General features: G+C 40.1%; 1 protein-coding gene across 6 annotated transcripts in view; it reads left to right on the top strand.

The window, feature by feature from the left end:
* AGAP1 (ArfGAP with GTPase domain, ankyrin repeat and PH domain 1) overlaps positions 1 to 27,946 on the top strand; it is a 777,656-nt gene that overhangs the window by 501,378 nt on the left and 248,332 nt on the right. For all 6 annotated transcript variants that reach the window (XM_038749190.1, XM_038749187.1, XM_038749185.1 and 3 more), the window contains one exon: positions 20,235 to 20,339. In XM_038749190.1, the coding sequence (XP_038605118.1) occupies positions 20,235 to 20,339 (105 nt within the window). The remainder of the gene's footprint in view (positions 1 to 20,234; positions 20,340 to 27,946) is intronic.

Raw genomic sequence — 27,946 nt, 5'->3', positions numbered from 1 at the left:
AACCCATGACCTCTGACTCCCAAGCCCGTGCTCTTTCCACTGTCAGGCTGCTTCTTCAACTACTTAGACTACTGTACTAAGCACTTGGGAGAGGACATAATAATGGATTTGGTAGCCACATTCCCTACCCATAGAAGAAGACATATTCTAAAGGGAGAGCTTACTGTCTAAATATGAAGGGCTTATGAGTTCCAAACAGGGGGTTGATGGGCTTAATCTTAAATCCATCTCTCCAAGGCAGCAATAATTGGGTCATGTTTGCCAGGAAAGTTCAAATGGTGTTCCTGTTTTATATCTGTGTATTGTAAAACAAAACAGTAATATCATGGCAAATGGAATTTTTGAAATTTATTGTACAGGGTATGCATATGCATTTTTTCATGGTCTCCATAACTGTGTAATTGAGTATGAGTACACATCCATTCACACGTTTTTTTTTACTAAAATCTTGAATTTTGCAATACTTGATAATATAAGACAATGCAACCCTGTCTCCTTCTTCTATACTCTACCCCCACCTCAGCTTTACCCTTAGAATTTTTTGGTTTCCTTTATGACTATTTTCTTGACGCAACCTTTATTTCCACACATAAGTACAGATACCGGCACAAGTTGTCGCAGCTGTAACTAGCAGAACTTAACATTTCAATTGTGTGTGGTTGACAGTTGCAGCTGCATGCACTGCCTGTTCCTAAAATGGAATTATGGTTTATTTAGGTTACATACCAATAAAAGGTAACATTAATTAGCTGTTTTTGTTTGTTTTCTTAAGGGACCATTCCTTAAGATGCCAATAAGCATTGCATAAAATTCATTTTTTTCACACCAACATGTATTTCCTGTTGTGCAATCATAGTATGAAGCCTTATAGTATCTGTTGACACTCTGGCCTGACATTGGACTGAATTGTCAGACTCAAGATTATCTGCCATCACAACAAGGGCCTTGGTTTAATTCGCACGCCCGAACTAAAATTCTTTTTGTGACTGCAAATGGTGCATTTCTAGGCCATTGAAAGCTATTGTTGATTTTGCTTATAATTGTTGGCCTTAGGGGAGGTTTTGGGTGGGAGTCAAACCCATTGGCAGCGGGAAAAGTGATTGAGCATCTTTGCACCACTGAGCCAGCTCAATAAGTCCCTCGGTGATGGTCAGTGTTGGAGGGGAGCCAGCATTCGTGTTGTTACCCAGACGTGAGGGTAGATATTGCGGTCTGGGGTGCTGGTACAGAAAGGGATAGTGTGAAAAAAAAAACGCACAAGATGATCAGGAGATGTTATCAGTAATTAGAAAATTCAGAAGTGGCAGCAGTGAAAGAAAAAAACAGTAATAGTTTTTTGAAAGCTAAGCATACCAAGAGTAAATGATTTTTCATTTGTGAGAGCAGGATTTTTTTGATTTAAAATAAATCCCCATCCTAGTTATGAGTTGATGAGACTAGCTCTGTTTGACCATCATGGTCCCCAAACTTAACATGAAGTACAAACAGATTGAATATGATCTGTAACTCACATGAAAAAAATGCACCCACATAGACTACATTTTCCTATCAATATTCTTAGGTTTGTTATTCAGGGGATGCTCTATTAAATTGGATTCTGTGTCCATCATTATTAAAATGTGAAGTGTGTCGGTCACAAGGCATACATTTCAGGGCAGTTAGCCGAATAATTCTTTTCTTTATTATCCCAAATTACTGCCGAGCTCTGGAGAGGTGAGCAGTTTAGCCAATTATTGCCATTTGAGCTGGATTTGTGGGTGATTAGCTCCTGGTCGAATTCAGTCCTGGCAAGGGCTTTGAAGCCTTCACTTGTGTGATTTTCACAGCAGTGAGGTAGGAATAAACGCAGCTAATGACAGGAAGGTCGCCTGGGTTCTGTGACCTGTGATGGGGGGATTGGGTTTAGCAAATAGGGCATCCACAATAACAAGTGTGTCACTAACCCTGCCGTGCATAATCGAGGCTTTAGAGGATTGTTGGAGATGCTGACAGCTCAATTAAAGTGTAACCCTCTGTACCGTACACCCTGGCAGAATGACAGAAATATTACCAACAAAAAAGGAGGGGGCCACAAGGGAACTGGTTAAAGATCCTGTCTCTCCATTGCGTCGTTTCCTCCCTCTCCCTCCTCCCAACCCCTCCCCCTCCCCCCACCCCGCCACCATCCTCATCCCCATCCCCTGGAAAGAGCAATATGGAAAAAGCATCCATTTGTGAAATCAGAGGTTCTCCAGGAGAGGAATATGATGGCAAGCATTACTATGAAAAAGCTTGTATTAAGCATTCTAACTGATGTTTCTATGGAAACACTTTTTACCAGATAGAAAGTTAGAATTTGCTTTTTGAGAATAACAAAATTATTATTATTATTATTATTATTTTCTGTCATCATTCTCTCCCTAAACAAAAAAATTCCCTGAAATCTGATCCTCATTTTTTATGAATTTTCTAAAGGTTTTCGAAAGGGAGGAAACTGGGAAACATAGCATATTACAGATTATATTACTGCATAATAGTGATTGTCATATGCTTAATTTTAATTGCATTCTTTCATAAATAAAACTATTTCACTTTCTACATTCTTTCTTCAAACCAGCTGTTGACACTCAACCTCATCTTCAAAGCTGGGCATTTACATCCCTCATAACCTGATATTGCTATTTAACCTATTCATTTGTGTAGATTTCACTTCACACTGATTTACCCTAAGTGGCAGTATTTTTCTGCTAGGTTTTTTGGTTTAGACTAACTTTCTTCCTGTACTTAAATATAAAGTGGACAAACCTCTGATAACAGAAGATGCTGTTTGGGTGATTAAAGTTGGTTTCGGATAGTATTGGTCTCTGAGTCAGATTCAGTGGTATCTGCCAATTACTCGTATTGTTGAAGTCAGAGAAGGCATAGAGAAGATACAGAAATGAAGAGAAAGACAATGGTCAAAGACGACAGAGGGACACACACACTGGTTATGTGGAATGTCTCATACTCCTGGGGCTTCATCCCATTTTCTCCTCCACACACATATACACTCCCACACTCAGCCTCAGGCTGTCATGCATTCCCAGTGACAACTATAGGTCCCTGACACCTAGAAAGACACAGGCATAGAAACACTGCCCCAAGTCATCCCTCTCCTATTGCTCACCTCCAAAGACCCTTCTCCTCCTTTTTATTTTATTCCTTGCTGAGGCCGAATCACTGCCATATCCTCAAGAATCTCCAGTGGCTACCAATCAATCTGCGCATCAGGCAGAAACTCCTCACCCTGGGCTTCAAGGCTGTCCATCACCTCGCCCCCTCCTACCTCACCTCCCTTCTCTCCTTCTACTGCTCAGCCCGCAACCTCCGCTCCTCCACCGCTAATCTCCTCACTGTTCCTCGTTCTCGCCTGTCCCGCCGTCGACCCCCAGCCCACGTCATCCCCTGGGCCTGGAATGCCCTCCCTCTGCCCCTCCGCCAAGCTAGCTCTCTTCCTCCCTTCAAGGCCCTGCTGAGAGCTCACCTCCTCCAGGAGGCCTTCCCAGACTGAGCCCCTTCCTTCCTCTCCCCCTCGTCCCCCTCTCCATCCCTCCATCTTACCTCCTTCCCTTCCCCACAGCACCTGTATATATGTATATATGGTTGTACATATTTATTACTCTATTTATTTATTTATTTATTTATTTATTTATTTTACTTGTACATTTCTATCCTATTCATTTTATTTTGTTGGTATGTTTGGTTCTGTTCTCTGTCTCCCCCTTTTAGACTGTGAGCCCACTGTTGGGTAGGGACTGTCTCTATGTGTTGCCAATTTGTACTTCCCAAGCGCTTAGTACAGTGCTCTGCACATAGTAAGCGCTCAATAAATACGATTGATTGATTGATTGATTTTGGGGTCCTAGCTGCCACCGACTCTTCCCAGGGGGTGTCAAGAATGACACCCCTGCCCCCTTATTGGGTTTCCAGCTTGCTGAAACACCTTGCGAGATAATGCACAGAAGTGACCAGGGCAGAGAAGCAGCAGAAGGAGCAGAAAAAGAGGGGGAGCGGGAGCAGCTTTCACCTGTGACTTCACCACTGTATCCCAAACCTGCTACCCTGCCAAAAAAACCAAACCCCTCACCCGACTCCCCCTCTCCCCCCACCCCTTGCAAAAAGTGGAACTCATCCCTTTTCATATGGTGGGAAAGGGGCTCAAAATTCCACGCCTGAGCCATCTAGTACTATATTGGCAATGAAACGCAAATTTTATGAAGTATCAGTCCAATCATCCGGTACATATTTAGCACTGTAGGCACTTCTAGACATAAATGCCATTAGTGATTTCATCCAAGAGCAATTGGGAAAAAAGTTTTCAACAAATTAGAAAATCTTTGAAAATGTAGTGTGAATGATTGTCAAGTCCTGCTTTTTTATTATTTTATTGCTTTGAATGCTAATAAAATATTCTTTTCCATTTATACAATGTTTCTATTTTACATGGCAAGTTATTACTTTTTAAAAGAACTTATTAGTGATCTTGAATATGAAGAAGTCTGTAAATACAATACTGAGATCTTGAATTCAAGATTATAAACTCCTTGCAGGCAGGAATTGTGTTTACCCAACTCTGTTGTACCAAGTGCTTAGTCCAGTTCCCCCTAGAGTGATTTGCACAGACTGCTGTATTTGCTGGGGTAGATTCGGTAGCCCTAGAGTTGGCTAGTGGGTTTATGTGATGTGGGGTGCTGTGCATTAATCAGGGAAGGCTTGCTGGAAGAGGTACACTTTCAGGAGGGCTTTGAATTTGGGGAGGGATTTGATCTGTCAATTTGGGGGAGGGAGTTAGTTCCAAGCTGGGGGAGCAGCACAAGCAAAAGAAAGGAGGTAGGAGAGTTGAGAGTGAGGTTCAGTTAGAAGGTGAGCTTGGGAGGAACATAGAGGGCGAGTTGCGAAGTAGTGGGTGAAGAGATCAGAGGGTGCTAGTGGGAAACCTTCAAGCGAATTTTGAGGAATTTTTGCTCGATGAGGAGGGACAACAAAAGCAGCCCATCACTGGAGAGTCTTGAGGCGTGGAGAGATAGTGTGCCGCATGGTACTTCAAGAAGATTATTCATGTCTACTAATTCTGAAGTACTGTACTCTGTCAAGCGCTTAGTGCAGTGCTTGGCTTATAGTAAGTTCTCAATAAATACCATTGATTGATTACCATTGATTGATTAATAGAGCCATTGATTAATAGCTGGAATCAATGAAATCAGCAAAGAAGTGATATAATAGCCTAGCCATAATTGGACCAGGGCTGCTACTACTGTGGTAGCTATTTCGGTGTGAAGGAAGTGGGGAATCTGGGATACATTGTGTAGGAGTAGCAGGTGGACAGAGTTGATCTGTTAAAACTGCTATGTCTATCTATCTAGACACAGACAGGCAGATAGATACCAAGAGAGACGTAAGTGGTCCTTTATTCTAAATAATTATCGTAACCATGTTTTACAGTGTGAGTGTAATAAAATTTTTCTTGTGGTGTGGTTGCTGTCATTCACAAGATTGTTGCATTTCTAGTGATTGCAAGAGTTCATTCTTCTCCCAAAGTGCCTTAATGCCAAGAAGAAAACTTAGTTACTGGTAGAATTGGGTTCAGTATTTCTATGCCTTTAAAGACATGTGGGATAATGAATTGGAGTCTTGTCATTCTACAGCGCTGTTATACTAATAATAATAATAATGGTATTTGTTAAGTGCTTACTATGTGCAAAGCACTGTTTTAAGCTCTGGGGAGGTTACAAGGTATCAGATTGTCCCATGGGTGGCTCACAGTTTTAATCCCCATTTTCCAGATGAGGTAACTGAGGCCCAGAGAAGTTAAGGTTCTTGCCCAAAGTCACACAGCTGACAGTTGGCGGAGCCAGGATTTGAACCTATGACTTCTAACTCCAAAGCCCGTGCTCTTTCCACTGAGCCACACTGCTTCTCATAATTCCTGGACTTAGGGCAGAATTTCTTTGGAGTGTTTTTCAGTTCGCTCGTCAGCACTTAATAGTTTTATCATAAGAATCTGCCAGGATTGTGTGTGAACTAGGAAGTTATCTCTGTCACTGTAGGAGGGAACAATTCTGAAAAGAGCACAAATTCCTGTAAAACAGAACTTTTAAGGAAAAATTCTGGGTGAAATAAGTAATTTGACATGGATTATTCAAACCAATATTTTTACCTTTTTGAACCTCCTTCCCCTCCCCACAGCACCTGTGTATATGTTTGTACAGATTTATTACTCTGTTTATTTTACTTGTACATATTTACTATTCTGTTTATTTTATTTTGTTAATATGTTTTGTTTCATTGTCTGTCTCCCCCTTCTAGACTGTGAGCCCATTGTTGGGTAGGGACCGTCTCTATATGTTACCAACTTGTACTTCCCAAGTGCTTCGTACAGTGTTCTGCACACAGTAAGTGCTCAATAAATACTATTGAATGAATGAATGAATAAATGAATGACTAGGAATTGAGCACAGTAGTTTTTCTGGAGTTTTTGTTTTTTAACATAATTTTTCAAACTAGAATGTTCATTGGGAATTTATGGATTAGGAACAATTGAAGTTGTCAAAAGTAATGTTAATTCATTTGAACTAGTTATGTACGTTCATCAGTATGATGATTCACTGAAAAATGAAAACAAGAGACTTTGCATTAGTGTTGTAATAGAACCTTGTTATTGATCTAGAAACAATGGCATGAAGGGTATAATTATCATCCCTGTCCTTATACAACAGCATTTATGGTTAACGTATACATTTCTTTTAATCCAGCTTGCTTCACATTAGCATTTTCTTGATGGAATGGGTTGTGGAAATGGGTGTGTAATGACTGAATACCCTGTATTTTCAGAGCATTATCCAATTATTAGTTAATCTATGTAGAACCAATGGGAGAAAGTAGCAGGATAAACCCCATTTCACTGCAGATTTAAAAGAAAGAAGGGATTTTTAATCTTTTGAGTAGAAAACCCTCCTCTGCCACTTTATGATCTGTTTGCTACTTTATCTCTTCTAGTTATTTTTTCTCTCTAGCATCTTCTGGAAGATGTTCTTTAAAAATGCTTTTCACATGAAGAACTATAAAGTGGATTCAAGAATGTAAGCACTCCCATTACTTCTTCAGATCAATGATCCATTCAGCCCAGTATTCTGTCTCTGACAGCAGTAGGATGCTTGGAAGAAGTGTGGTAGTTGCCCTCCTGGATGTCCATCATAATATTTAGGAAGATCCACTCTATGGTTTTTCCTTTAGGACTACCTTGATTCACACACATGCACACAAACACGTGCAAGCGTGCACAAACACACACACACACAGACACACAAGGACATGGACACGGACACCAGTATACCACCCCTCAGCATACCGCAAGTGACCTGTTACAGCACTAGCTCCATTTGAATGCCCAAACTTTCCTTTGTGCTTATTTCAAACTAGGGCAAGGCTCAACAGATGTGGTTTTTTCTGTCTCTGCTCTGAGCTCAGAAACTATCTTTGAGCTCTCAAGCACAGGCATTACCCATACAGTGAACTGCAGCCTCTTACTGTCTGTTGATGGGTTTACATTTTCCTACTTCAGATTAAGCACTTCGGAGGAAGTGCTCTTTTTTAAAGATAATTTTTCCAATGGAAAGATCCTACCCTAGAACCCAGGAGGAAGTAGTTGCTAATGGGGAGGAGGTAGTGGAAGGGAACAGAAAGGTAATGGTCTATACTAGGACATCTTCAATCTTATATGGTTATATTTTATAAATCTAGAACCCTGTGTTATTGGTGGCTATTCATGTGTTATATGTGTGAAAACATATCCAGAGAAGCAGCATGGCTCAGTGGAAAGAGCACGGGCTTGAGAGTCAGAGGTCATGGGTTCTAATCCCAGTTCCGCCACTTGTCAGCTGTGTGACTTTAGGCAAGTCACTTAACTTCTCTGTGCCTCAGTTCCCTCATCTGTAAAATGGGGATTAAGACTGTGAGCCCCACTTGGGGCAACCTGATCACCTTGTATCCCCCCAGTGCTTAGAACAGTGCTTTGCACATAGTAAGCACTTAACAAATGCCATTATTATTATATACAGGTAAATTATTACTTTGATAGATTTATCCTACTATTAATATATGAAACTTTAGGAGTAATAATTATGTACAACATATTTAACTGGATAGCTTTCACAGATGAATTTGAAAACTTAAATTTGAAATCAGTAAAAAATTATTATTGATAATTATGCATTCTCTTTGGAAATTATTGCTCTATATATGTTAGGCCTTATCCTTGACAATCAACTTCAATCTTTTAAAATTTTGTCAATCAATCAATCAATCATTTTTTGAGCACTTATTGTCAGACCATTGTACTTAGCACTTGGTAGAGTACAATACAAACAGAATTAGCAGACAGTCCCCCTGCCCACAACAAGCTCACAGTTGAGAAGTTTTATGAGGTTTAAATGAGTGCCTTCAGAGTTTGAAGGTGAGAAGCAAAATGGAAGACAGAAAAACAGAATGAGAAAAGGTGGCCTTCTCACCTTTGCCTGTGCCTCATTCTCAGCTTTTCAGCCTTCAACCCATAGCTCATGCCTTCCTTATGTGTGCAAGATTGCCTAAGAAAACAGCATGAGCTAGTAGATAGAGAGCATGGGTCTCAGAGTGAGAAAGACCTTTTATTCGTTCAGTCGTATTTATTGAGCGCTGACTGTGAGCAGAGTGCTGTACTAAGCTCTTGGCAAGTACAAGTTGGCAACATAGATAGACCTGGGTTCTAATTCCGGCTCCACCACTAGTTTGGTGTGTGACCTTGGGCAAGTCACTTACCTTCTCTGAGCTTCAGTTCCCTCATTTGTAAAATGGGGATTAAGTCTGTGAGCTCCATGTGGGAAAGGGACTGTGTCCAATCTATTTAGCTTGTATCTACCCCAGAACTTAGAACAATTAGTAAGCACTTAATAAATACCGTAATCATTATTATTATTTTTATTATTCCTCCCATCTGAAACATCATCCAATTAGTCAGTTACTCAACTGTATTTTTGAGCACTTAATGTATGCAGAGCACTTGGGAGAGTACAGTATAACAGGATTGGTAGTCACGTTCCCTGCTTATTAGGAGTTCACAGCCTAGTCTAATCATATCAAATCTATCAGACCACATTTCTCTCCATCTTCCAAACTCTTCTGAAATCCAACCAACTCCAAGAGGTTTTCCAAAATAAATTTTTCTTTTCCCCAGTACATCTTTCCTACATCCTTCCCTCAAGCACTTTTGCACTCAGACTTCTTAAGAAAAAGAAGTTGCACTTTTGTACATATCATTTTACATACTCTGTACTACCTGAGCACTTTTTCCTCCTATTTGTATGTTATTTTATGTCTTTCTTCCCTGCTAGGTTACACTTCAATGTGAGCAGGAATATATATTTTTTTGTTTCTGTTGTATGCAACCACTTTGAGTAGTATGCACAGTAAACACTCAAGAACTACTATTGATTGATTGAATTATTTCCATGCTTATCCCCAGAAAGTCTTAGGTGGAGTCCTGGCTACTTGCATTGTGAAAGTTAGTGCAAACTTATTAAGGAGACACTGTAAAGTACTTTAAATTGTTCAAGGAGTTCCATCCTTGATTATGATTCCCAATCTTAGACTGTGAACCTGTTGCAGGATCAGGACTTTGTCCACCCTGATTATCTGCATTTATTCCAGAGCTTAATACAACGTTTGACACATAGTAAGCACTTAACAAATGTTATTATGTATTAGTATTAACATCATCATTAATATTATTATTATCTTAACTGCTTTTTGGAGCCATTCACATTTCTTAAAACTCATTCTGTGTAGTATCTGAAGGTGATGATTTTCAGTAATCTATCAAATAGTACTTTCTACTGCATTTTCCTCATAAATGGCTGTGCAGTAGGTAATCGGAAAGAATACTAGCTCTTCAGTTAAATCTCATTACTTAGTTGAAGTAAAAATAATAGGAAGCCTGGTCAGTCCTGGTCCACGGAACTGGAAAGCCTACTATTTTCCTTCTACCATTCCACTTTTTCACCAATAATAGCTGTTCTATATAACTCTTTTTTAAAGATAATTTTTCCAATGGAAAGATCCTACCCTAGAACCCAGACTCATGTATCTGGATTTCTCCACCTTTCAGATAGTAAATAGACAGTAAGCTATGTGGAATTTGGAATCCGTTTTTTTTTTCCCAGTTTCCCCAGTAAAGATGGTTATGTAAGGGGAATGTTATTGATTGGTGCAGTTTGATTAGAGGAAGACTACTTTCCTGTTTCTCCTATATTGCCCAGCCCATAGGTCTCATAACAGTTATTGAACACACACACACACACACACACACACACACTACATTTTCTGATTTACTTTTTTTCCTGCAAATCATCTTGGCATTAATTTTAAGGACTTTTTTTTACCACTCACTGTGTCTCATTCTTGTCTCTCCCACTGCCACCTATTGCTCATGCCCTTCTATCTATATGGAATTCCTTTCCCCTTCACTTCCAAGACACCTCTGCTCTCTCTATCTTCAAAGCCTGTCTGAAATCATATCTCCTCCAGGAAGCCTTTCCTGATTGATTTCTAATCTCCACATCATATCCCTTGATTCCATTTCAACACTACTATGTCACCTAATCATATGTCACTTATGATCTTACAATTCCCAGAATAGTTTATGGTTCATATGTTTATAGAGTATCGCTTCCTTCTGTCTCCCCTGTTAGATGGCAAACTTTGTGAGGGTAGGGATCATATCTATTAATTCTGTTTACTTTCCCAAGCTCTTAGTACAATGCTGTGCAGTCCACTCTCTCAAGAAGCAGTGTAGCTCAGTGGAAAGAGCATGAGCTTGGGAGTCAGAGGTCATGGGTTCTAATCCTGACTCCGCAACTTGTCAGCTGTGTGACTTTGGGCAAGTCACTTAACTTCTCTGTGCCTCAGTTACCTCATCTGGAAAATGGGGATTAAGACTGTGAGCCCCACGTGGGACAACCTGATCACCTTGTATCCTCCCAGCACTTAGAATACTGCTTTGCACATAGTAAGCGCTTAACAAATGCCATCATTATTATTATTATTACTATTATTGATTGAATGAATGTTTGACTGTAATATGTGTAGCGTGGCAACTCTGATCTACTACATTTGTATAAAAATAGTTACAAATGTAGGTACTCTGTAGCATTTTTTAGGAAACTATACATGCACTGATAGTTTTCAAAGCTAATTTTACAATAACAAACTTGCCAATAGTTAAGTGTCCTGAATTCAGTTCATGGAAACCATTAGCCCATGGGAAAATGGGCTACTGAACTGTACTGATTACTATTCTCCTAGTGTCTAACCTTCCTGGAATTGTCAGGGGTTTTTTATGGTATTTTCTGCATGATTTCTGTGTGTCAACCACTGTGCTAAATGCTGGAGTTAAAAACAAGTTAATCAGGTCAGATAAAGTCCCTGTCCCACATGGAGCTCACAGTCTAAGTAGGAGGGAGAACAAGTTTTGATCCCCATTTTACAGTGGAGGAAATTGAGGTGCAGAGAAGTTAAATGATTTGCACAAGTTTGCACAACTGGCAAGTAGCAGAGCCGAGATTGCCACAAGAGGGATGCAGTAAATTATTGCATTGGAGCATTAAATCTTTGAAACTTCCCTAACCATTCCAAGAAGTAGCTTAGGCATTGGAAGATTCATGTATACTATTTGTGCTGGTTATAATACATTTGGGGTTCTTTGGGTATAGTAGGCTAAAATATTCTATGTGAATCAAAGAGCTACTCAAAGTTCACTTTAAAAGGAACTCTAAACAATTCTAAACCGGCAACCCATTCCTAAACCATTTTCTTTGGTAATTAGGCAGCTGCTGGCATAACCTTCAGTGCAGTAGCATAATTCTATTTATACCACCACACTCAATCACAGTTGGGTTTTCCTACACTTCCTGTCAAACGAATGTATAGCATTTCAAAGCTGCAAAAGCAGATAAGAATTGTTGCCTCGAGAGAAAAGGTGGATAGTTGATTTTATTGTTGATAGCCAGATCTTTGAACCAACTGGTTTTCTAGAACATATACACCGTTCTCCTGACCAAGCAGCCCCTTGTCTCTTGAGCAGCAGACACCCACATGGGAGCTTTGTCATTAACCGTTTCCACTGTCAATGTAATGATCTGGATGCTGAGCCTGATAGCAGGCTAGAGCTTCACTTGGTGCCTCAGAACTCAACAACAACAGCTGATTGGCTCAGTTAGGGCCCCCAATCTCTAACAGCAAATGCAATCAATAAATCTTTGTTGGTAAATAATTGCTATTGAACAGAGTTTTAATATAAATTTATGAGCGGTGTTTTATCACAGCTTGAGGCTACAGCAAGCCACTGAGTGATGGATTTCAGATAACACTTACATTCATTACATTAACTTTGTAAGTTATTTAAAGCTTGTACACTTAACATTGCTTTTGGCATGCATTGACCTCCTGGGACTAGCCCCAGAATACACATTACTAATAAAGAGATTGCAACAGACAGTTCAACCATTTGACTCCACCACAGAAAAAGTTCCTTGAGCAAAAGCAAGAAGTGCACACACTGAGTCCAAGATGTTTTTTGCTAGGGAGGTCACTCATTAAAGCCACCAGCAGACTTGTTGGGCATTGAAATAACTAGGTGACAGTCAACTATTGGAGTGGGAGATTTAGTTTTGAATGCTGAATGCAAATTACTGTGAAGAACCGTCTTCTCCTTTCCTTTCCATCTCCCCCACTTCAGACAATTCTGATATACAAATGAAAGATGTTATATCAGAAAAATCTTGAAGGTGAAACTCAGCCTTACAAACAAAAGTAATATGAAGATTTTACTGGATGTCTTTTCTGAAGTTCAGACCAATCATTATGTGCCTTATGAAAAAACAAATGATTTCTTTATAGGCTTAGACTAGTTGCGTGTGAATTGACTCTTACATCTATTGTATGTTGCCAAGTATGTAATACAATGCTCTGCATAAAGTAAGTGTTCAGTAACTTCCAATGAATTAAATAATAAATACCTCCTACAGTTCTCTTGGGTCATTCTAAAATGTTTGTTTTCTTAAATAAAGCACAGTCAATCAGTGGTGTTTATTGAGCACTTACTGTACTAAACAGTTAGGGGAATACACTACAACAGAGTTGTTAGATACTGTGTATATCTATAATTCTACTTATTTATATTGATCCTATTGATGCCATAATGATCCTGTTGATGCCTGTCTACTTGTTTTGTTTTGTTGTCTGTCTCCCCCCATCTAGACTGTGAGCCCGCTGTTGAGTAGGGATTATCTCTAGCTGTTGCTAGGCTGTACTTTTCAAGCACATAGTACAGTGCTCTGCACGCAGTAAGCACTCAATAAATACCATTGAAAGAATGAATATTGTGCCTGTCCACAAGGAGCTTACTGTCTACAGGACTTGAAGGCGTACTGTGTCAAAATACTGTGCGTTGATAAACAAAAGCATGAACTGATCCATGCAAAGCATTTGAAAGACTGAGACCAGTTAAATGATTTGTCTATGCAATAAACTCTATTTTAATGTATTCATATTTAATGGACTCTATATTTAGTAATCCAAAATGATAGTCTAGATATTGAAACTAAGATTAATACAGGAACAAATAGACTGCCCATTTTGTGCATGTTCTTTAAATTAAAAAGTTTGTAATGGTGCTTATTAAAATGGGAACTGAATGAAAACATTAAATGATATTGTGAAAAAAAAATTGAATGGAGAAGCTACAGATTATGCAAATACCATAAAGACAAAACACATTTAAACATTTAATATTTTTGATGGGTTGTTTATAATTTTCAGAGGAAGGATGCAATTGACAATATTTTTAAAGTACTTCTTTTGTTAACTTGTAGACCCCATTTAAAACATTTAGTATACGAAAATGATGTTAGAATAGTACACTCTCTTTTTAACTTAAAAATTATGTTGAGTTTATTTGGTGGATTTGTAGTCTTTCCAAGGCTCTAATAATTGTGCATGTCAGTGAAACAGCTTTTTGTGTGTTTACCAGGAACAGCAAAAACTCATCTTTGATTTGTAAAATTGCTGTGGATGTTGTAGAAGAAATAGTAATAAGAAGCTGATAAAAGTTATACCTTCCAAGGTGTCAGTCTCTATCCATGTACACACACTTCCTCTCTCTTTTCTCTTGTGTTGGTTAATGTCTTCTGCCTTTCTCTAACTCTAAACACTTTTGCATAGTGTTTCTGCCTTGGGATTATTGCATATTTGAAGTAATTTGCATCTCCATATGTATTGCATAGTTAAAATGAAGTTGTGATCATTAATTAATCCTTCTCCTTCCCCTTGTTTAAGTTAGCCCATTCACCTCACCCTATTGCAACTGAGAATTATAGAGAGGGCAAAAATTATGGTGTGTCGCATCGTTTTCTCCTCTCATGGCATGGAAGTTGACTTTCCTATCAGCTTCAGCATCAGTACCACCTATTATCAAATGCCCTCATGAGTATGGCAATATGTTAGTTGCTGAACAAAGTAAGGTAAACACAATTTGGGAACTAATAGGAGCTTCCAGTTTGGGACAGGTCAAGCTTGTAGGTGTATTGAAGTCAAACAGAAAAATGAGTACTTAGAAATGCCTCAAGAAGTAAAGATGCCCAGACCAAATTGTCCCAATAAGTTCCCTTCATATCAGAAAAGCCAGAGGGATTAATAGGGCTAGGTTCTTCTCTTCTTTCTCCTTTTCCTCTAGACTGCAACCTTGCTGTGGGAAGGGAATGGGTCTGTTATATTGTACTCTTCCCAAGTGCTTAGTATGGTGCTCTGCATACAGTAAGCGCTCAATAAATACGATTGACTGACTTGTGCCCCCTTCAGTCCACAGAAACTGACCTCTGTAAAGTATCCTGTTATCCAGTAATCCTTTTTTTGCCAAATCTGACAGTCTAATCCTACTTGGCCTTGCAGCTGCCTACAGCACTGTGGACCACCCCGTCTCCTGGAAACATCCAACCTTGGCTTCACTGACACTGTCCTCTCCTGTTTCTTCTAGTTCTCTGGTAGCTCATTCTCAGTCTTTTTTGTGAGCTTATCCTCTGCTTCCCACCCCATCACTGTGGGAGCCCCTCAGGGCTCAGTACTGGCTCCTCTTCTATTCTCCATCTACACCCATGGCCTTGGGAAACTCATTTGCTCCCATGTCTGCAACTATCATCTACAAGGATGATTCCCAAAGCTATCAATCCAGTCCTGACTGTCTTCTCTGCAGTCTAGTATTTCCTCCTGACTTCAGGATATCTCTCCTTGGATGTCCCACCAGTATCTCTGAACATGTCCTAACCAGGACTCATCTTCCCACCCACACCCTGTCTTCCCTCTCGCATTCCTATCAGAGTAGACAACACCACTATCCTCCTTATCTCACAAGCTCTAACCTTGCATCATCCTCAACTCATCTCTGGCATTCAACCCAAATATTCAATCTGTCACCAAATCATGTCGGTTCTTCCTTCACAATACTGCTGAAATCTGCCCTCCCTCTCCATCCAATGTGCTACTACACTGATCTAAGAATGTATCCTATCCTGCCTTAACTACTGCATCAGCCTCCTTGCTGACCTCCCTCCCTTCTGTCTCTCCCTTCTCCAGTCCATACACTCTACTGCCCAGGTCATTGTTTTGGAGACAGTGTGGACTAATGGAAAGAGCATGGGCCTGGGAGTCAAAGGACTAGGTTCTAATTCCGGCGTTGCCAGTGTCTTGGTGTGTATTCTTGGGCAAGTCACTTAAGTTATCTGGGCCTCAGTTTGCTCATCTGTAAGAATGGAGCTAAAATAACTGTTTTCCCTTCCTCCTTAGACTGTGACCCCCAGGTACGATGGGGACTTTGACCCAATTTCTTTTATCTACCCCAGTGCTTAGTACAGTGCTTGGCACTAAGTAAGTGCTTACTCGACACCACCATTATTAGTGATATCATTATTATTTTCTAAAACAAGTTCAGTCCACATCTCCCCACTCCTCAACAACTTCCAGTGGTTACCCATCCACCTCCACATCAAATAGAAGCTCATTACTTTCAGATTCAAAGCACTCAATCATCTTGTCCCCTCCTACCTTACCTTGGTGATTTCCTACTACAACCCAGTCCATACAGTTCGTTACCCTAACACCAACTTACTCACTGAACCTCAGTCTCATCTATCTCACTGCCGACCCCTTGCCCATGTCCTCCTTCCAGCCTGGAGCTCCCTCCTCACTTTATATCCCTTTGACCACCACCCTCTTCACCTTCAAAGCCTTATTAAAGTCACATCTCTGAAAGCCCTTCCCCGATTAAGCCATGTTTGTCCCTATTTACTCTCCCTTCTGTGTTACCTATGCACTTGGATCTGTACCCTTTAAGTTCTTGATATTCACCCCAGCCTCAGCCCCACTGCTAAGCGCTTAGTACAGTGCCCTGCACATAGTAAGTACTCAGTAAACACCGTTGAATGAATATCTGTAATTTGCATATTTATTTAGTGTCTAACTCTCCCTCTAGTCTCTGGTCTCCTAGAGGGAAGGGAACCATGTTTACCAACTCTGTTATGTTGTACTCTCCCAAGTGCTTAGTGCAGTGCTCTGCACACAGAACCACCGTATACAGTGCCCTGCAAACAACAGTGCTCAGTAAATACCATTGATTGAGTTGTTAAGAGTTCCTGTTGGGTGCAGAGAGGAGTGGGCCTCAACCAATTGAGATTTTTGAAGATTGGGAAGATGTGAACAAAATGACATTTTATAAAAGTGATCCAGGCAGCAGAGTATGGACTGTCCAGGGAAGAGACTGGAGGTAGGAAGATCTACCAGGAGGCTGAGCTAATATGGGTGGCAGATGTGAAGAGAATGGATGTGAGCAGTGTGACAAAGCAGCTTTAGGAACTCAGAAGAAAGGCTGTAAAGTTAGAGTAAAGCCCAGGCCATTCAGTGTTTCGAGACAACTTCAGAAGAAAGATAACAATTACAAGAAGGATTACTCTCCTTGAAGAGAAATTTTAAGATGATTTGAATAGCAAAAGACAGATTTTAAGAAACTACTGAATTCTCCAAAGAGTTAATTGTACTTGACCTGAGATTCTGATGTCAGCGTTTAGGGGTTGTAGTTTTTCCCAAGCTTCTTCATCCAAATCAATTGCAATATGTGAATAGTACATTGCAACCATAAATTGACCTCTTGATTATGAAATTCCTAATTTCCCTTTTTAAAATTTGAATTGTATCTCTAAAGAATTTTTAGTGGTGTATTTTAGATTGTTCCATATGGGCTGAATGAAGTATTACCATATTAAAGTTCTTTCTCCAAGAAGGGTCTTTAAGTTTGAAATAATAACTCTTAGAAAGAGACAACTCCCAGAACTCAGAGCAAATTTCACCTCCCAAACTGTCATGAAGTCATTTTCCACATCAGTTCCTGCAGTATTTCAAAATTTAATTTTAACCCTTTTGCCATAAATGATGGACTTTTTGGCTTCCATCTAAGGAGTATGTCCAGGAAATCATCAGAATCAGCAGTATTTATTAAGCATCTATTATGTTCAGGGCACTGAATTAAGGGCTTGGTGGGCATACAAAAGAGCAGAAGGCTTGATTCTTTCTCTCTAGGTGTTTATAGTCAATTAGGGGATACCATAGCTTTAAACCGATGAGTGCATAATGGTTAAGAAAAACAAATAAATAAATGAACATATACATAGATGAAGGCTGAAAAGCATGATTAAGTATCATAATGATAATATGATAATTGCATTATTTGTTAAACACTCACTGGGCCAAGCGTTGTGGTAGATGTTGGGGTAGTTACAGTGCAACCAGATCAGACACAGTCTCTGTTCCATGTAGTCTCTGCTAATGTATAAAGTAAGGGCCAAAAAAAGTTAATTTCCCTAGGTCACAGAGACAAGTGCAAAGCTGAAATTAGAACACCTGTCTTGTTTTGAGAATGCCAACACAAAGTTGCCTAAATTGGTATAAATCACTATATAGTGAGGTTAAGGATTGCAAATTGAGATTTAGCATTTGATGCTTGAGGAAAAACAAGAAATATTTGAGCAATGGGTTCTAATCCCGTAGTCTAGTTTTTCCTTGGCTTATAACTGACCTTTTTCCTGAACTGTTGTTAAGAATTGATCCATGTTAGCTGCTGGAAAAATGTAGCAGAAGTTACTTTAGTATGGAGTATGATACAAATATAAAGGCTCAAAGCTCAGAACTCACATTGGATAGAAATATTTGATATTTTTAAAAAGTTAATAGTATATATTCCCATTCCTGTTATGCCAGTCCATTTTATTATGTGAAAGTGGTCTTCTGAAAACTTCTTATGCTCCCTTGACAAGATAAATCTCCACTAGAGTTTAATTTAAATTGATGTGATAAGGCATCAGGTCATGTTTTATGCAGGAGAGTCCTAGACTTGTATAACAACAATAATAGTAATAATACTGATAGTATTTGTTAAGTGCTTACTATGTGCAAAGCACCGTTTTAAGCACTGGGGAAGTTACAAGGTGATCAGGTTGTCCCATGGGGGGCTTACAGTTTTAATCTCCATTTTACAGATGAGGTAACTGAGGCACAGAGAAGTTAATTGACTTGCCCAAGGTCACACAGCTGACAGTTGGCAGAGCCGGGATTTGAACCCATGACCTCTGACTCCAAAGCCCGTGCTCTTTCCACTGAGCCATGCTGTGTCTCATATAGATAATTCCAACAATTTTAAACAAATATGCAAAGGTCTTGGGAGTTGCTACCATCCCAGCTAAACCACCCGGTTCGGTGGCCTTTTCAGGTTTCTGAGCAGTTTGCAGTAAACCAGTTGTAGACACAATTTTGGTGGAATGTTTATCTATGGAGTTGCTTGTTTTGCTGAAGTCTAACACACTGAGGTCTAAATTATGCCATGGATACCTGAATTGTAAGTACTTCGATATTTCCCAGAAGGAGAAGTTTAAGATAAAAAGAAATCCTTGTCCAGATAATTTCATTGGTGCCTCTTTGAAGAGTTTCTTTTAGCTTACAAGTTTAAATTCCAAGCTACTTTGGACCCTTGGATCTATGAGTAGTATCTGATGATTAGGGCCATCTCCCTCTTCCCATCTAACTCCATAGTAGCCAGACCTGTCTTCCCTATGTAGATAGTTGAGAAGGGTTTGGGAATTTTTTCACCAAGGACTGTTTATGTCATAGTGAAGTGCCTATGGACTTCTCCCTCCCAAGTACTGTTTTCCGTATGTATTTCAATTTTAACATTTTGGATTCATACATTTTAGCTTACTCAAATAATATCCCATTTATTTGTCCTGTCTCTATCTTAGATTATGAGTCTCATGTGAGTTAGGAATCATGTGTTTGTTGCTGTTCCTGGATTTACTCCAGTGTCTGTACAGTTTTTCGTATGTGTAATCATATAATAAATGGTGTTGGTAATAATAATTCTAAAGTGTTTCACAACACTAAATTTACAGGAAGAAATATGAAACCAAACCATTTCACTGATGTAAACTAAAATTAGGAATTTGTGATTTTACAAATAGGTTTTCTTACATTGTCATTATTACCATTATTACTGTTCATTTCATTTGTTAAGCATTGACTTTGTACAGAGCCTGCCTTGGGCACTGGGGAGAGATGTGAAAGTGGTTGTTCAGACAGGAGAATCCCTAGCCCACAGGGGTTCACAATCCAAAAGTAAGGGGGAAGAGGCAAGTTTTGCAACAGACACGTAGAAAAAGAAATCAATAGGTACATTCATTCTAAGCAGGAATCCAACAACAGTCATCTAGACTGTGAGCTTGTTTTCAGCAGGAATATGTCTGTTTGTTGTTATATTGTACTCTCCCAAATGCTTAGTACAGTACTTTGACACACAGTAAGTGCTTCATAAATACGATTGAATGAATGAACGAATGAATGAAAAGAAAGCAACTGAACATCAGTACAGGAGGAAATAGTTCTCAAGCTTCTCACCACCAGCAGCAGGCCATCCTTGATCCACATATCACTGCCATCCCCGTGTTCTAAAAGGTTTTCCATATACTTTCAATTTTGAAATGACAGGTGGAGGGGGGAAAGAGTGGAATCTTAGATATAATCAAAATGTTTTCTTAATCTGTCCTCCTATTCCAATCATCATTCTTTTCTAAACAGTCACATTTTCTTGTTCCTAGGGTATGCTGCTGAAGCGAAGTGGCAAATCGTTGAATAAGGAGTGGAAAAAGAAGTATGTGACCCTATGTGACAATGGAGTACTGACTTACCATCCAAGTTTACATGTAAGTGTGCTCTCTTGTTGCAGCCTGCAGACATCAGACCTCTTATCTTAACCACCAAAAATGTATTTCTTATCTTTGAAGCGAAAATGTCATTTGCAGATGCTTGCCTAAGTTAAAACCTTTCCTTGGTGCCATTTTGCTTAAAATCAAAGGGAATAAAGTATTCCAATTATTGTGGTTGCTTTTCCTGTACTAGAAGCACTCCTCATGAGTATGAGGAAAGCATACTATAGTACCAGGGCCCACCAGTCACTGGCCCAGAAAATCTTTAAGAAGAGGGATTATGTCTACCAACTCTATTATATTGTGCTCTCCCAAGCAGTTAAATAGTATAGGGACCCACCAATCACTGGCCCAGAAACCATTTAAAAAGAGGTATTGTGTCTAAACTCTATTATATTGTTCTCTCCCAAGCACTGAGAACAATGCTCTGCATGCAGTAAACACTGAATAAGTACCATTGATTGATGGAGACGGCTGGAGAAGACTAACTTGAGTTGCCTTTCGTTGCAGCCATTGTTCCCTCCTGCCCTCCCTGCACCCTTGATAGCTAAGGCACTTTTCCAGAAGTGGGGATTGCTCTGCCCATCACATTGTAGGCCCATCATGCTACAGTTTCCTGAAGTCAGGGCTGTCTTTCTTGCCTACACCTAAAATAGATATTTCAAAACTGAAATCTTGACCCTAAAGAAGTGATCTTTATGGTAGTATAGACTGACTCATGTTACCTTTAGAGTTTTTCAATCAGTCAATGGTATTGACTGATTCTTAAGGGTCTTAAAACTCCTCAACCTCGCCTTCAAGGCTCTCCATCACATCGCCCCCTCCTACCTCACCTCCCTTCTCTCCTTCTACAGCCCTGCCTGCACCCTCTGCTCCTCTGCCGCTAACCTCCTCACTGTACCTCATTCTCACCTGACCCGCCGTCGACCCCCGGCCCACGTCCTCCCCCTGGCCTGGAATGCCCTCCCTCTGCACATCCGCCAAGCTAGCTCTCTTCCTCCCTTCAAAGACCTACTGAGAGCTCACCTCCTCCAGGAGGCCTTCCCAGACTGAACCCCCTCCTTCCTCTCCCTGTCCTCCCCCTCCCCATCTCCCCGCCTTACCTCCTTCCCCTCCCCACAGCACCTGTATATATGTATATATGTTTGTACGTATTTATTACTCTATTTATTTTATTTGTACATATTTATTCTATTTATTTTATTTTGTTAATATGTTGTTTTTTTTTTGTCTGTCTCCCCCTTCTAGACTGTGAGCCTGCTGTTGGGTAGGGACCGTCTCTATATGTTGCCACCTTGTACTTCCCAAGTGCTTAGTACAGTGCTCTGCACACAGTAAACACTCAATAAATACGATTGAATGAATGAATGAATTGATGGAAAGAGCACGGGCTTTGGAGTCAGAGGTCATAGGTTCAAATACCGGCTCTGTCAATTGTCAGCTGTGTGACTTTGGGCAAGTCACTTAACTTCTCTATGCCTCAGTTACCTTCTCTGTAAACTGGGGATTAAGACTGTGAGCCCCCTTTGGGATAACCTGATCACCTCGCAACCTCCCCAGTGCTTAGAACAGTGCTTTGCACATAGTAAGCGCTTAATAAATGCCATTATTATTATTATTATTATTATTATTATTATGTGTAGAGCATTAAACTAAGTGCTTGGCAGAGTACAGTACAACAGAGGTGGTAGATATGTTCCCTGTCCACAATGATTTTACAGTCTACAAGGGGAGGTTTGGGGGAGAATGTTCCCACCCACTGTATTCATTCATTCATTCAATCATATTTATTGAGCACTTACTGTGTGCAGAGCACTGTACTAAGCGCTTGGAAAGTACTGTATAGCATTAAGTCCTCTTTTGTTTATTCCCATTTACTTCTCCTCTCTCATAACTCTTATCGTTCTTCTTATAAAGAGAGAATGAGCAAAAACTCAATTCTCATCTCTTGTTCAGGAACTGTCAGGCTGTAAGATATTTATTATACTCCAAGAATGGGATAGCATATTTGTTTCTGATTCTTCATTTCTAGAAAAAGTTATAGCAGGAGTGAGTAGAATATTTTGTAATCTCTCTTAAACTTTCCTTCTATGTAGGATGGCAAAAAGAATAATAAATTCATTTCTTCAACCTTTGTAATTCTTGATGGTGCTTTAAAATAGCTGATTCAGGGATACTATTATGTTGTCTGATGGCATCCCCAAAATACTTTATAATATGCAGAAGCAAGCTCCTATTTAAACAAAAAAAAATGGTAGTAATGTTAAGAAGAAATATGATATAAATGGTAGTAGTGGATGAAATATAATAGTCATCAACATTCTTATTTAAAATTCTTCTTGTTTTAAACCCCTAGTTCAATGATCATGCCTCTTTGGAAATAAATTTGAATGAGGTTTGCCATTTGTTATCAAAGTGTATTTCTGAATTATTGCCAAACCAATTTCCATTTAAAGTTTTTAATTCAGAAATTTAATTTAGAAATTTGATTTAGAGTAGAAAAATAGATCTGGTGCTTTGTTCTTTTAAACCTGTACACAAGAGACTAACTTAACTGTTGGACAATTTTAGTAATGCTGAATCATAGGGGTATTACGATCAAAGTTCCAAGGAGAAAGGAGCAATAGGAGAGGCAGAACTATTTCTGGGGAAAGGAAGAAAATCAGAAATTTTTATCTCATTCAGCACCTAGGAATAATAGAGTGTGAAGGTGGAGCTTTTGATCTAGATATTCTGGGAATAAAGCCTTTTTTTAAAAAAAAAAGATTGAAGATAGGAGAATTTGGTGGTCCCAGGGACCCTAGTCATGGACTATGGAGCCAGTTAAATTAGTTAATCAGTAGTATTTATTAAATGCCTAGTTCAAGCAGAACATGTTGCTACCAGCTGGGAAAATACATTAGAGATAGAGGACTCAATTCCTGTCCTAATGGAGAAGGTTTTGGTGGAATAGATCTGATGCAATTGGCCCTCCTCAAGACCCATCACTGTTCAACAGCTTTTCTATAGGCTTATTTAAATAGATCAACAATTAGATAGACAATAGATTGGTTTTATTGTAATCAGTTAAATATCTGCAAATATGGAATCTTGATATCTCCAGGTCGAGGTAGTGTATTTTTTTCAGTGGTATTTGTTGAGCACTTACTGTGTGCCAGGCACTGTGCTAAGCACAGGGGTAGATACAGGATAATCAGGTTGGACACAGTCCATGCCCATGTAGAGCTCGCTGTCTTAAACCCCATATTACAGATAAGGTAACTCAGGCACAGAGAAGTGCAGAGAAGCAGCATGGCGTAGTGGATAACACAGAGGCCTGGGAGTCTGGTCATGGGTTCTAATCCCAACACTGCCACTTGTCTGCTGTGTGACCTTAGGCAAGTCACTTCACTTCTCTGGGCCTCAGTTACCTCATCTGTAAAATGGGGATTGAGATTGTGAGCTGGGATGGGGACTGTGTCCAACCCGATTTGCTTGTACTGTTGCTGTTGCCAACTTGTACTTCCCAAGTGCTTAGTACAGTGCTCTGCACACAGTAAGCGCTCAATAAATATGATTCATTGATTGATTGTATCCACCTCAGCATTTAGTAATGATAATGATTATGGTATTAAGCGCTTACTATGTGCCAAGCACTGTTCTAAGCACCAGAGTAGATACAAAGTAATCAGGTTGTCCCACATGTAGCTCACATCTTAATCCCCATTTTACAGGTGAGGTAACTGAGGCACAGAGAAGTTAAGTAACTTGCCCAAGCTCACACAGCAGGCAAGTGGTGGAACAGGGATTAGAACCCATGTCCTCTGGTTTAGTGCTCCTTCCACTAAACCATGCCACTTCTTAGTACAGTGCCCGGCATATAGTAAGCACTTAACAAATTCCATAAGTATTATTATTATTATCATTATGTGACTTGTCCAAGGTCACACCACCTACAAGTGGTGGAGCTGGGATTAGAACCCAGGTCCTCTGACTCCCAGGCCCATACTCTTTCCACTAGGCCACACTCCTTCCCCATATTGACTGACCAGTGCCTGTTTCTTTGCACAGGTACTTCGGAGCTATATTTGTTTGATGGCTACTGAAAGACTAGCAATGTGTCCATTATCTTATAAAACGCAAGTTGGTGTCACTTTGAAAACTGTCAAATAAATTAATTTCCTATAGGTTTTTAATGGATGTTTGGTTAACCGCAATCAAGGTGGGCTCAGTCACGACAGCCAGTTCAAAGAATTCACAGCTTTCTCTAACAGGGATTGAAATTTGTGCCTTAGGAAGCACCTTGATGGAAAAACAGAGGGCATAATGAGAAAGAACTTCGACCTCAGGGCTTCACAGTTCAATACAGCTACCTATTCATCTTGTGTGTCTACTGCACAGTCATTGAGTGCATAGTTGAAATTCTGGCTGACACAGATTTGTGCACTGGACTCCCTAAAGGCATCTATAAGAATTACCCCAAGTGTCTCTTGTATTTTAGTGATGTTAGTGAAGAGGTATTGAATAGATATCCTACATAATCTTCCTGTGACTTGAGTGGGTCCTAGATCCAATCACGTCTTCCCGGTTAATTGGGTATCATTTGTGTTTTGATCCCCAACTTCCTATATGTGTTCTTCCCAGCACAGATCCCTGTGTTTGGTATATAGAACATCAGTTTTTGTTTGAGCTTTCTAACATGTTACAGTGGCTTTTGAATTGATTATTTCAAGTGACATTGTGGCTATTTCATTCAATCAATCAATCAATCGTATTGAGCGCTTACTGTGTGCAAAGCACTGTACTAAGCGCTTGGGAAGTACAGGTTGGCAACATTTATTGAGTACGTACTGTGTGCAGAGCATTGCACTAAGCACTTGGGAGAGTACAATGTAACAGAGTTGGTATATGTCCCCTGTCTTCAACGAGCTTACAGTCTAGATTGAGACAGACATTAATATTAATAAATAAATTATGGATAGGTACATTAGCGCTACAGGACTGAGGGAAGGGTGGATAAAGGGAGCAAATCCAACGGCAGGGTAATGCAGAAGAAAGTGGGAGAAGAGGCTTAGTCAGAGAAGGCCTGTTGGGGGAGATGTGCCGTTAATAAAGCTTTGAAGGTGGGGAGAGTAATTGACTGTCGAATATGAAGAAGGAGGGTGTTCCAGACCAAAGGCAGGATGTGGGTAGATCAGTGGTGAAACAGATGAGCTCAAGGTACAGTGAGTAGGTTGGCATTAGAGGAGCACAGTGTATGGGCTGGTCTATGGTAAGAGAGCAGCGAGGTAAGGTAGGTGGGGGCAAGGTGATTGAGTGCTTTAAATTTAAAAGTGCTTTTTCTGTAGAAAGATGATCCAGGCAGAATAGTGTAGTATGGACTGGAGTGGGGAGAGACAGGCGGCAGGGAAGGCAGCAAGGAGAATGATACAGTAATCAAGGCAGGATAGGATAAATTATTAGGTTAACATGGTAGCAGTTTGGATGGAGAGGAAAGGGCTGATTTTAGCGATATTGTGAAGAGTGCACCAACAGAATTTAATGACAGATTGAATATTTGAGTTGAATGAGAGAAATGAGTCAAGGGTAATGCCAAGATGTTTTGGGCTTGTGAGACTACAAGGATGGTGGTAATGTCTAAAGTGACAGGGAAATTTGGGGGAGGACAGGATTTGGGTGGGAAGATAAGGAGTCCTGCTTTGGGCATACTAAGTTTGAGGTGTTGGCAGGACCTCCAAGTAGAGATGCCTTGAAGGCAGGAGGGAATATGAGACTGCAGAGAGGGAAAGAGATCAGGGCTGGAGTTGTAGACTTGAGAATCATCCACACAGAGGTGGCAGATAAAGCCATGGGAGCAAATGAGCTCTCCAAGGGAGTGGGTGTAGATGGAGAATAGAAGGAGACTCAGAACTGAGCCGTAAAGGACTCCCACAGTTAGTAGGTGGGAGTCAGAGAAAGAGCCCTCAGAAGAGACGAAGAATGAGGAGAGGACATTGGCAATGAAGCCAATGTTGGGTAACGTTTTTAGGAGAAAGGGGTGGTCAACAGTGTCGAAGGCAGCTGAGAGATCAAGGAGGATTAGAGTGGAGTAGAGGCTGTTGGATTTGGCCAGAAGGAGATCATTTTGCAAAACAAGAGGTTTCTCAGAAAGAGTTACATTGATATTTTTCCTTGGCAGTTTCATTTTGGACAATAAAATGCCCTAAACTCACAAACCAGATGCAAGACCCTTTTCTTTTTTTTTCAAAATGGTCTTGAAAGCTTATTCAATATGCTCATTAGTATTCTTCCCCTCTAGATTTTAAGCTCCTTGTTAGTAGGGAACATGTCTACCAACTCTTGTTATATTGTAGTCTGCCAAACATTTAGTGCACTGTTCTGCACACAGTATGTGCTCAATAAATTTGATTGATTGATAAAACTTTACACAAGAAGTCTAATGTGTTCAATTATGAAAAGAGTTTTTCTTCTCAATGCAACTGCCCTGTCCTGTACCTATTCCAGTGTATAGCCCATAGAAAGCTCATAATAAATACCGCAAGATGTAGCAAAGAAACAGTGGACAGGATTTGGGGACTGACTGAATTTGAGGATTGAAAGAGAAATTGAATTCAAGGATAATGCCTAGTCTGTGGGCTTAAGAGATGGGAAGAAAGGTGGTGGTATCAGCAGTCATGGGAAAGTTGGGAGGAGGCCAGCTTTTGGGTGGAAAGGTGGGGAGTTCAGTTTTGGACATGTTGAGGTTTGAATGCCAGTAGATCATCCATGGAAAGCTGTCATGGAAGCAGGAGGAAATGTGAAATTTCAGAGGAGGAGAAAGGTCAGGGCTTGTGAAGTAAATATGGGAGTCACCTGATATGAGATGGGAGTTGAAGCCATGAAAACTGATGATTTTCCCAAGGGAATGAATGTAAAAAGAGAACATAAAGGATCCCAGAACTGAGCCTCAAACCCCCATAGTTAGGGAATAGGAGGCAGAGGAGGAGCCCATGAAAGAGATTGAGAAAGAGCTGCCAGAGGGGAGAACCAGGAAAGAACGGTCAGAGAAACCAAGGTTAGGTCGTGTTACCATTTGAAGGGAGGAGTTCACAGTGTCAGTGGCAGCAGGGAGGTCAAAGGTTTAGAATGGAATAGAGTCCAAAAGATTTAGTGAAGAAGAAATCACCGGTGACCTTAGAGAGAGCAGTTTCACTGTAGTGGAGTGGGTGGAAGCTAGATTGTCGAGGAGGGGTTTGGAAGAGAGGAATTAGAAGCAGTGAGAATAAACAAACCATTCAAGGATTTGGCTGCTTATTTTTCCCTCTACTTCTTACCACCTTCAAGCTTCAGTGGATGCTTTTTCCCCTGCTGTGGAATTTGGTGAACCACAATTTGATCTCCTCCTCCCTTTACATTTCTTTCATAATTTTGAAAATTTCAATCCTTGTTCCTCAGACTTTATCTTTCCAGACTTGAAAAGTCCTAATCTTTTCAGTCTCTTCTCATATTTAAGCCTCTTCCTCTCCCTGATTATCTTGGTTGCCCTTTTCTGCTTCCACTCCATCTCTGTTATACCCTTCCTAAAAGGCAGCTCTCAGACAGTAGTGGTATTTCAGGGTAAGCCTGGGTTTCAACTACTGTTTATT

This window comes from Tachyglossus aculeatus, chromosome 7 (assembly GCF_015852505.1).
Source record: "Tachyglossus aculeatus isolate mTacAcu1 chromosome 7, mTacAcu1.pri, whole genome shotgun sequence".
NCBI lineage: Eukaryota > Metazoa > Chordata > Mammalia > Monotremata > Tachyglossidae > Tachyglossus > Tachyglossus aculeatus.
Note: the sequence above shows the minus strand (reverse complement) of the source record. Positions and strands in the feature narration are given on the sequence as shown.